We start from the raw sequence: 10,401 nt of genomic DNA on the forward strand, positions 1-10,401 counted from the left end.
TGTGCGTGGGCGGGACATAACAGGAGGAGGAGGAGGAGGAGGAGGAGGAGGAAGGTCTGCCATGATGTGGATGTGGGGGTGGGGATATATGCCAGTGGGTATTAGTATGGGTGTGGGTGTGGGTGTGGGTGAGCTGTGTGCGACTAATTGGGTGAGAGAATGTGGGTGCTTAAATTGGTTTCGTGCTTTCGTGTGACGCGTGCGGAGGCGTGTAAAGCTTGGCGTGTTGCTGTGTAAGTGTGCCTGGGTGTGTGCGTGTCAACGAGTGTGTGAGTGTAAGTGTGCAGGCGACAGGCTGCTCTGCGGGTCCTCTTCCCCCTCCACCACCTCCTCCACCCCCCTTTTCCCCCACATCCTCGTCCTTGTTGTTGCTGTTGGCATGAATGCTTGATGGCGTGACGGCAGCCGGTTGTTGCCAGCAATCGAAACGAACTCAGAAAAAGCATGGGGGAATGTGGCTCCCGAGGACGAAGTGGGGAATACCCTACATGAACAGGAAAAGTTAATATGTTTTAATTATATACCTCAATTAGATACTATCAATACAATTTATATTATATTTATATTTAATACCATTTTAAAAAGATTTTTATTGATTATTTTAAATTAACTACATTAAGTTATCATATAAAAATAATGTTTTAATTTTAGCGTATATTTATATTTATACACCCAATGTAAGAATGATTATTAAAAATAACTATAAAGGTACATAAAATAGTCGAAACTACATATCTTCCGATATTTGTACTATATAATTGTACTTTATAATTTAATAAGTTAAAATGCAGTCATAACGATTTAATTCTATAAATAGTTATTAACTGTAATGTAGCCCTCGGCCCACAATTAAAGGACCCTCAGCAAGGGTACTCAAACACAATTTACCCCGCCTGGATGTGGATTTTTATTTTGCGTGCTTTTTTCGAGCGCAGCAGTGCCCGGCTCACAATTTCAGTTCGGTGCTTGGGATTTGTTAGCCCGCCCGTGGAGGGACTTTTCACCCGGTCATCACCATCCACATCCCCATCTCCATTCCCAGTTTGTTTGTGTCATTTGGTTTGTGGTGCCCGCATGCAGGACTCAGTTCCCTTGCTGCCTCGAAACTCTTCGGGAGGCGGCATTGCTGCGCCTGGCTTCGTCCAGCGCCTGGTTGTCCTGGATGAGGATGATCGTGTGCTGGTTCTCGGTGGCCACCATCAGCTCCTGTCGACGGGTGCGCAGCCGTACGTAGCTGAGCCGATCGTCGGGCTCGATGTCATGGATCATGGAGCGGGCCAGGAGCACCAGCGGTCTCATCCGGTTGGCGTACATCTGGGCGGCATCCTCAGCGATATTGGTCCGCACGAGCGTGCCATTGCCGTCGACCAGGATGGCGCCAATCACGCCCGGCAGTTGCACCAGCCGATCGAAAGTGGCCGCCACATTGTGGGACGTCATGGCTTCCCAAGTCCCAATGAAAACCCTCTTTCGGGTTAGCTTTCAAATGGCGGAATTTAGTATTTATTTAAGATCCATGCGTGACATAAGACTGACAGTGTTAGAGCTCAAAACTCAAACTTCAGTTTTTTATATCACCAATGTTACAAACTTTTAAGTATAAGCTGTATCAAATCGGTTTCAAAAAATACCCACGGGTGACGATCAAAACATGTTTTATTTGCTTAAATTGTTCTGGGGCTGACTAAATAAAATTAGTAAACCTAAAGTCCTTTATTGTTTTAATTATCTATTATAATTATCTTATTAAAAGTTCATAGACAACAACAATTACATTTTGAGGGAATGAAAATGTTTTGAAGTTTTTGTTAAAAACATCTTCTTACTGCCACTTTTAAAAGATTTTACTGATTTTACGAGACCAAACCAAATAGTTTTCTTGGAAATACTTAATGTCTCCTTATTTCTATTTATGATTTAGTCATTGAACACAGATATTGAAGTCTGTCAAGTTGAATGGTTTAGAATTTACTTGATTTTATTCAATGTTTCGATTTCCGAAAGCATCCAACCAAAAAGATAGTGCTTTAAGTCATGCTAACGCTTCAAATCACGTAAGATACCGCAGGGAAATGATTTAAGTCAATCCTCTAATTGAGTCTTTTATTATATATAGGGGACCAGTAAACACCCCATGACCAAGGGCATTTCGCAACTTCATTTCATTGGGGCTTGCACTTATTTTCGCCCAGGGAGACCAGACTTCCCCCGCGGCGCGTCTGTTGGCAAAGGCAGCCAGCTAGTGGGAGAACTTGCCGGCTCCGTGTCAAAGGTTGGACGTTATCCGTGCTCCAGCACGCGTCGCCGGAGGGGGGGAAACAGCAAGAGGAACGAGTCCAGACGAGGCGCCACCACCCACGGTGGTGGATTGCAGGCGGCAATCATTCCTGGCAGCATGCGGTCAGGCCACGTAAATGGCGTTGAATTACAGCCCGACAATCGAAGCGTTGAAGTCTCGAACTGAAAAGTTCCAGCAGCCAGTGGCTGCTGTGCCTGTGCATCATTTATAAGCCGGGCTAGGCCACAGATTGTGTCTGGAATCGAGTCGAGTTGAGTTGAGTGGGCACGCACGCAACGAAGCCGATGATGAGCTCAGGAGGTCCAAACAGGCAACTTTATGACTGCGGGCCATGTGTCCTGTGTTGGGTTGGGGTGTCACGTGCCGGTCTGCGTCTGACTCCGGGTACGACGGATGCACGGAGGGCCTCCTGGGCCAACGCCTCCATCCTATCCTTTTCGCCCTTCTGTTCCACGTATTGTATAATTCATTTGGCGTCGCGGACCCTTTCGTCGTGCGGGAACTATGTATTTATTCAATAAATCGACGTAGAAGCCTGACACGACAATCCAGGCAGCCACACGGCGGATGAGTGTTTTCCAAACACGCAGCTATGGATACTTTAATGCTCACACCAACTGTCAAATATGACTTGTGCTAAGCACCAAATATTTTTGAAAATTAATAACACCAATGCCTATGATTTCAATTAGGGGGAACAGTTTTGCAACAGGCTATGCGTACAAAATTTATCAGAAATTGCACATATATTGGATCTGTAACTTTATGATTGCGAATATGTTGTTCTTTTTTTCGATATTCAGTAAAATGGATATAAATTTGTTTGTTAAAAAAATATGCACATGCTTTTATTAAACTAAATTACCTGATAAACTGTATTTTATCAATTTTAAACAAATCCGAAGAGCAATAAAAATTATTGAATTTCAAGGCCCCCAAAAAATGTTATTAATTATGCAAGCCGAAAAAGCCGAGCTTAATTAGTCAACATAATTTATAAATATATTCAAGCAATTTTAAATTTAAATTTGGCGCTACAGTCAGGAATTTAAGCAAGTTGGCATTTCCAAGTCATTGAAGTCGACAACAGCGTTGCCAGCTGTTTTACTTAGCAGAGTTTTAAACCTTTCGTGCGTCCGCTTAGCGGAGTTACCCACCTATTCAGCGTTGTTTTTGCAATGTATCGATAGGTCGAACGATATCTGGCAACTCTGCATGATGCAACCATGCGTTTGTAAAACGAGAATCCCATTTCCGCTAGTTCTTCCTCTTTCTTTTTCGCATTGTCAGCCGACGAAGGTGGGTGTTTTTTGGAAACCTCGTTTAAGTTTGCACTGCTAATAGAATCATTACATTTGCAGTGCTTTTGACTTGAACTATCAACATGGTTGCTGTTAAGAAACAAAAGAAGGCGCTGGAGAGCACCAATGCGCGTCTGGCGCTGGTGATGAAGTCCGGCAAATACTGCCTGGGCTACAAACAGACCCTGAAGACCCTCCGCCAGGGCAAGGCCAAACTGGTGCTCATCGCCAGCAATACCCCCGCCCTGAGGTGAGATCGACATTGACATCGAGATCTTCCTCGTTGTGCTATTGAGAAGTAGATTTCCACTGCGCCCAAGTTGCCGTTTTTGTTGGAACCATATGGAGTCTGCCTTAAAGCTGACTGAGAAGTATGATTCCGAGCGGATTGGTTAATGGAAACTATGGAGTGTACCATCAATCTCAAGCTTCGGACTGGTTCGCTTATATATTATATCTGCGCCTCCACATGGTTCCATCAACGACGGGTCCACATCGCTTGGGGTAAGAAGTCTTCATATGATAGTTTAAAATTGCCCACATTATATGATGATCCTATGATTCCGAATGCCTTGACGAATCCTTTTTATTACTAGAGACTCTTTCTGACTGCAAAACCAGCAGGACAGTCCGTCCCATAAGTAAACCTTGTTGCTAATGTAGCCTATTTCTTGCCTTTGCAGGAAGTCTGAGATCGAGTACTACGCCATGTTGGCCAAGACTGAAGTCCAGCACTACAGCGGCACCAACATCGAGCTGGGCACCGCCTGCGGTAAATACTTCCGCGTGTGCACCCTGTCCATCACCGATCCTGGAGATTCGGACATCATCCGCTCGCTGGAGTCGGCCTAAACTTATTTTTAATCGAACAAGACGACCCAATAAAGTTTTGTATGAGGAGAGATAATGTTAAAAATAAAAAGTCATCAATTATTTTGGTAATTCACTGAGAACAATAATATTGGGAGCAATTTTTGCAACGTTTAAGAGGAACTTTAAAGGATAACTCATGCTATTAGATTGTTTCACGAAGTTTTACATTTTTGTTCATAAACATGGGTCTTTTAAAATTTTTTTAATTTTGTTCGATTATTAAAATTCTATTTATTTTTATTTATTGTCTTCTTTTGACTGTTTAAGTACAAATTGTTTTTTAAGCAGGTAATATTGTCTTAAGAACTTTTCATATCAATTTACAATTGAGCCCTATAATTTATATGTAGTCTTACACTCTAGATTGTGAGCTTTCAGCTTCAAATATGGTTTTCCTTGGCCTGCAACAAAAGCAAATAACGTTAAAATATTTAAACAAATATTTGTATTGTTTTGAATACTCACATTCTGGGCAACCTGCAGGAGATGATCGAAGCTGGCCTTTCCCGTCTGCATAACCATTCCATGGAACACTTTGCTCTCTGACTCTGTTAGGAGCTCATAGGGAGACCCGAATTCGACTATTTGACCTGCATCCAACACTAGCACCTTGTCCGAGTCCATGATGGTGTTCAAACGATGAGCAATGGTCAGCACTGTGCAGTCCCTGAACTTGTTCCGAATGGTGGCCTGAATCAGCGCGTCCGTCTGGGGATCCACATTGGCCGTGGCCTCGTCCATCACAAGGATTCTGTTCTCGCGAAGAATGGCCCTTGCCAAGCAGACCAACTGGCGCTGACCCACGCTGAAGTTGGTTCCACCCTCGGAAATGCTGCTCTGCAGACCCCTGGGCAGACCTGAAATTTCCTCCTTGAGGTGCACCTAAAAAAGAGATTGGTCGTAAAGCAAATGCTATTTTATTTTGGGAATCATCTAATCTCACCTCCTCCAAAGCCGTCCAAAGCTTTTCATCGGGGTATTGCTCGAAGGGATCCAAGTTGTAGCGCATGGTGCCGGAGAAGAGCACTGGTTCCTGTGGAATGATTGAAATCTTGCTGCGCAAATCATGCAGGCCCATCTCACTTGTGTCCCGTTTGTCGATGACTATTGCTCCTTCGTTGTAGGAGAGTCGGAATAGGGCATTAATCAGAGAGGACTTGCCCGCCCCAGTACGTCCCACGATGCCCACTTTCTCCCTGGACTTGATCGTAAAGTTCAGCCCCTTGAGCACGTAATCCGCTCTGGGATCTGGCACGTATCTCAGGCTCAGATTATTAGTCATCACTTCACCCTCTTCTGGCCAACTCTTAGGGGGTTGTTTGTCCGCCGGCGAGGTGAAATCTCCTTCAGCCTCCAGGTCCTTGTACTCGAGCACTCGCTCCACCGAGGTCATGGAGTTCTCCAGTTCGGCCGACTGGCGCATTCCCCATTGAACCATGCCCGTCATTCCCAGTGCCTGGGTAATGGCCAGGCCTATATGGCCCGGATTGTTTAGTGGGGGGTTGAAAAAGCTGTTCAGTATCACCGATATCACGTACGCCACACAGAAGAGGTCCAAGTAGTAGCCGAAAGCCCGACTGGTGGACAGGAATGTGTAGTAGCCACAGCTGTGCAGATCCTGGTAGTTGTCGTACTCTCTGATCAGTGTCCTTTGGGCGCCCATGGCCCGGATGGTTGGAAGTCCATTAAGAGTGGCACTAAAGTGCGAATACATCGGGGAGCGGGCCACTGCCTCCAGGCGCTTCACGTCCCTCGACGTACTCAGATAAAACTCACGCCAATAGTAGAATGCCAGTACCATGGCGATGGTACTGATCAGGTACAACGGGTTGGTCAGGCACAGCACGCAGACGATGCCCGTCAAGGTGAGGAAGACCTGTATGCAATCCAGCATTATGGCGGGCAGCCCCTCATCCACCTGACCCAGGTCCATGGCGAAACGGTTGAGGATTCGGCCGGAGGGATTCGTGTGGAAAAAGTACAAGGCCGTGCGAGACACACCACGGAACATGGAGTTGTGCAGCTCCGTGGAGGAGTGCATGGTCACGTTGAAGAACAGAAAGGTCCTGAGCAGCGCGCAAATAACCAGGCCCACATTGATGGCTGTGAAATAATAAATGTCCAACGATGACGAAGTCGATGTGTTCTTAACCCTATAAAAAGTGGATTTAATTTGTTGAGAAAATAGAATGTACCTTGTAATTCGAACACTCACCAGTAGGACAGAAAGTAATCCCCGCCAGAAGCCAGTAGCTGCGTGCCAGTGCACAGGAGCACCAGCAAGGCGAACACCACAAGGCCACAGCCTGCGCCAAAGTACTTCTTATACATGGCCACGCCAATTTTACCACCGCTTCGGGTCTCCTGCACCGGCGTTGGACTTGTCTTTGATATCTCCTTCTCCTTCTCCACCATGGACTCCAGCGAAGAGGAGCTTCCTCCGGCACTGACCGTGCTCTGAGAGCTGCTCTGGCGGGAATACGCCGGATACTTCTCATCCACATCATCTCCGCCGCCATTTTGAGTGCTCTCAGCCAAAAGCTGGGCAAAGTCCTGTCCACTCTTCAGCATCTCCTCGTAGGTGCCGCAGGCCGTGACCTTTCCCTTGTCCATGATTACAATGAGATCGGCATGCTCCAGGAACTGCAGCTGGTGGGTGACTAGTACCACCAACTTCTTACCCAGGAAGCCGCGCATGCATTCGTCGAAGAGATGCCTTCCCACATGGGTGTCCACTGCGCTGAGGGGATCGTCCAGAAGGTAGACATCCGCCTTGCGGTACACAGCTCGAGCCAAACTGATCCTAGCTCTCTGGCCACCGGACAGGGAGGCTCCGCGCTCGCCCACGATGGTTCCATCCCCTTGCAGCAACTCCAAATCGCGTTCCAGGGCGCACTTCTTGAGGACGGTTCGGTAGCGTTGCTTGTCCATGGGCAAACCAAAGAGGATGTTGTCACGCACAGAGGCATTGAAAAGCCACGGTTCTTGTGAGGCATACGAGAACCTGCCCTGCACTTCAATGGAGCCGCATTCAGGCGGCAACTCTCCGAGGATTGCCTGAACGAGGCTCGATTTGCCAGAGCCCACAGGTCCGATTACAGCTACCAGTTTGCCACCTTGCAGCGATATATTGATGTTGTCCAGCACGGGCTCATGGTGTTCCTGGCTCCAGCGTGCTCTTAAGCCTTTGATGTTCACTTGGACCTCGGACACCTTGCCATTGCCCATGGCATTATGCTGCTTCTCTCCCAGCAAATGTTGCTCCTCAGCGGGTTTTTCTTCCGTTTCGCCGGACACATCAATTATATTTGCCTCCTCGCGCTTCATAAAATTCGTGATACGACGCATGGAGACCAGTAGTTCGGCAAACTGGGACATTCCACTGGGAAAGAACTTGCTCACCGTGCGCCGCAGAATGTTGTAGAAGGCGGTGACGCAAAAGGCCCTTTCCGCCGTCAATTCACCGCCCATCAGGACGAATCCCAGGAGACTCACAAAGATGGCTATGCGTCCGAGGGTAATCTCAAAGGAAAGCAAAACGCCGCGCAACAGATTCATCTTGCGTATGGAGCTCATTTCGCAGCGCCGCATCTGCTCAATCAGTTTGCCGAATGGACGCTCCCATGTGTACATCTTGATCACCTGGATGCCCGAGATGATCTCGTTCATCATTCGCACCCGCTGGTCCGTACGCAGTGCTGTCTGCATGCGTAGCTTGGAGGTAACTCGGCTCAAGTAGGTTTGTAGTGGCAGGTAGAGGATCAAGATGCTGATCCCGGAGAAGGAAGCCACTCCGATCTGCTGGTACAGGAAGTACGCAGCGATTAGCAGCTCCAGTGGACCCAGCCATAGGAAATGGAAATGAATGAGGCATCGATCGAAGCGGTTGAGATCGTTGGAGAGCAGGTTCACCACCTGACCGATTGTGGTATCCCCCAGCGAGGAGCGGCTCAGGCGCAGGGCCTTTCGATAGATAGCGCTGCTCACTGCCACCCTCATCTTCATGGCCAAGTGCTGGAAAGATTCGGTAAATTTTATTAAAAATATCTACAAAATTGAAATTAAAACTAATAGTTATTTAGTACTTAGTATAATGCGTTCCAAATTATTTAGCTACTCAATTGATTTAATTATTTAATTGATTTTATGGTCAAGGATTCTTACCATCATGCCCATCATGTAGGGGTGAGTTAGCAGAACACTGGCCAAGACGCAGGCAATCAGGAGTACGGCATAGATCTGGGCGGGGTAGCTATTACCATTCCCATGGGCACTGAACTCCGATATGAGCCCGGCCAGAAGAAGCGGCACCGTGGCCCTGAAATAAAATGAATCGTTAAGTCACTTATTGGTTGATAAAAAAAACCAAGACTCTTACCTGGTTCCCAGTTCCAAGGCGCCAATGGCAATGCCGGAGAGGATTAGTTGCCAGCCAAAGACGCGTCCGACGACCCGCAGGAGACTTGGCTCCCGGCGACAATCGCCCTTCCGCCGGCACCGGGCCACCTCGTCCTCCCATCCCCGAAAGAACTCATCGCCCAGGCTCTCCGCTCCATGCTCGTCCAGTGTTTTGTACAGATCCGTGGGCTGGAGCGTCTGCCGGCGACCCTTGAACAGAATGGGCAGGGCATAGCTGGAATAAGAGATGAATTATGTAAATCAATCGCGCAAGCACGGATGATTCGGAGTTATGCTACGAACACTATGTGGTATCCGATAACGGTTGTCTTCGGATGTCACCTCTCAGCGGCAGTTGACACTTAAAGGTACGAGTGTTCGTCACTATGTACATATGTGGTGATAACACACATTCCTAGCGGTAAGATGAGACTTTTGCGTACCAGAACATTAGCGAGGATAAAATACCGGCCGACTCGCGCGGATTGGGTGGCAGTTTATTGGCCTGCATGATTATGTATGTATGCTAATTGGTTCGCAATTTCACAAGCTTGTATAAATCATTAAGACGCGGGATTTGATTCAATGGCAGCCTGAGTATTTCATCACATCAACAAATTTGCAGTGTATTTGTGAAGGTAAACAACGTCTGCCAATTGAACTCGACAGATGCTGCAGAAGGATTTCGCCACGTGATAACACAAATTCGCAATGGAAAACTTTCCACTCCGGTACACTAGATACGCAATAAACACAAATCACTTGAGCCGTCCACGACGCCCCGCTTTTCCAATCATTCTGTTCAATGGTCGCGCAATAAAACGCTTCGAAGCCAAATCAAATGCCCGGAATCAGCTGTTCGACCAGCTGACGCAATAGTTGTGTATGTGTATGTGTGTGTGTGTGTGTGTGTGTGTGTGTGTGTGTGTGGGAGAGCACCGTTCTAGATATGTATGTATGTGCATAGATTTATTTACATGGTCACTTCACCCTTCAGAATTTTAGGGTGGACCTTCATCAGATAAGGGTGAAGTTCTTCGTGATAAGTGTTTAGATAATATACTATCTGGGAATTTTAATTCACTTTAATAACATAATAATCGTAAATACATATCTATTAACAAATGTTTATTGGGAGCACCTATAGTTGTTAACTGGCCTTGTAATTTGTTTCAATTAATTTATATGTTAATTTATTTAGCTGCCATTAAATAACCATTAATTTGCTAATTAACTTTAGGTAATATCCTAAATAATATGGTTAATTTATTATCTTTATTTTGTTTTCTATTTTCTTCGTTAAACTTACATGTATAGCGCTATATATATATTTCTTTCACACGTTCTTGGTGCGATTTGATAAGAAAGTAAACCGTTTCTCTGAATGAAAGTTAAGTCTATCAAATATTTGTAAACCTTAAAAGCATATAAGACTTTAAATATGTATATTAATTATTGTTTACTCTTGTCGCTAACACAAGCATTTTGAAATAAAACCCGAAACCTGAAAAACCAATAAGAACAATAACA

At 46.1% G+C, this 10,401-nt stretch overlaps 3 protein-coding genes across 4 annotated transcripts; 1 reads left to right on the plus strand and 2 right to left on the minus strand.

Moving 5' to 3' along the window:
• Window positions 1-883: 883 nt before the first annotated feature.
• LOC108138698 (dynein light chain roadblock-type 2) lies at window positions 884-1,670 on the minus strand. Its single transcript, XM_017261044.2, has one exon. It carries the CDS (start codon window positions 1,438-1,440, stop codon window positions 1,084-1,086), a length of 357 nt encoding a protein of 118 aa, XP_017116533.1. The 5' UTR covers window positions 1,441-1,670; the 3' UTR covers window positions 884-1,083.
• A 1,844-nt stretch (window positions 1,671-3,514) lies between these two features.
• Window positions 3,515-4,542, plus strand: LOC108138889 (60S ribosomal protein L30). 2 transcript variants are annotated; one of them, XM_017261421.2, is made up of 3 exons: window positions 3,515-3,598; window positions 3,661-3,850; window positions 4,284-4,542. In XM_017261421.2, exons 2-3 carry the CDS (start codon window positions 3,684-3,686, stop codon window positions 4,450-4,452), a joined length of 336 nt encoding a protein of 111 aa, XP_017116910.1. In that variant the 5' UTR covers window positions 3,515-3,598; window positions 3,661-3,683; the 3' UTR covers window positions 4,453-4,542. The 2 variants fall into 2 exon arrangements, with proteins under 2 accessions (XP_017116910.1, XP_017116911.1); XM_017261422.2 differs by lacking the exons at window positions 3,515-3,598; window positions 3,661-3,850 and adding an exon at window positions 3,920-4,104.
• An 11-nt stretch (window positions 4,543-4,553) lies between these two features.
• Window positions 4,554-9,709, minus strand: LOC108138888 (probable multidrug resistance-associated protein lethal(2)03659). Its single transcript, XM_017261420.2, has 7 exons — window positions 9,315-9,709; window positions 8,852-9,106; window positions 8,638-8,791; window positions 6,689-8,487; window positions 5,417-6,626; window positions 4,939-5,355; window positions 4,554-4,874 (listed from the first exon to the last, which is right to left on the minus strand). Exons 1-7 carry the CDS (start codon window positions 9,380-9,382, stop codon window positions 4,854-4,856), a joined length of 3,924 nt encoding a protein of 1,307 aa, XP_017116909.1. The 5' UTR covers window positions 9,383-9,709; the 3' UTR covers window positions 4,554-4,853.
• Window positions 9,710-10,401: the final 692 nt, after the last annotated feature.

This window comes from Drosophila elegans, unplaced genomic scaffold (genome assembly GCF_018152505.1).
Source record: "Drosophila elegans isolate 14027-0461.03 unplaced genomic scaffold, ASM1815250v1 contig_814, whole genome shotgun sequence".
Classification (NCBI taxonomy): domain Eukaryota; kingdom Metazoa; phylum Arthropoda; class Insecta; order Diptera; family Drosophilidae; genus Drosophila; species Drosophila elegans.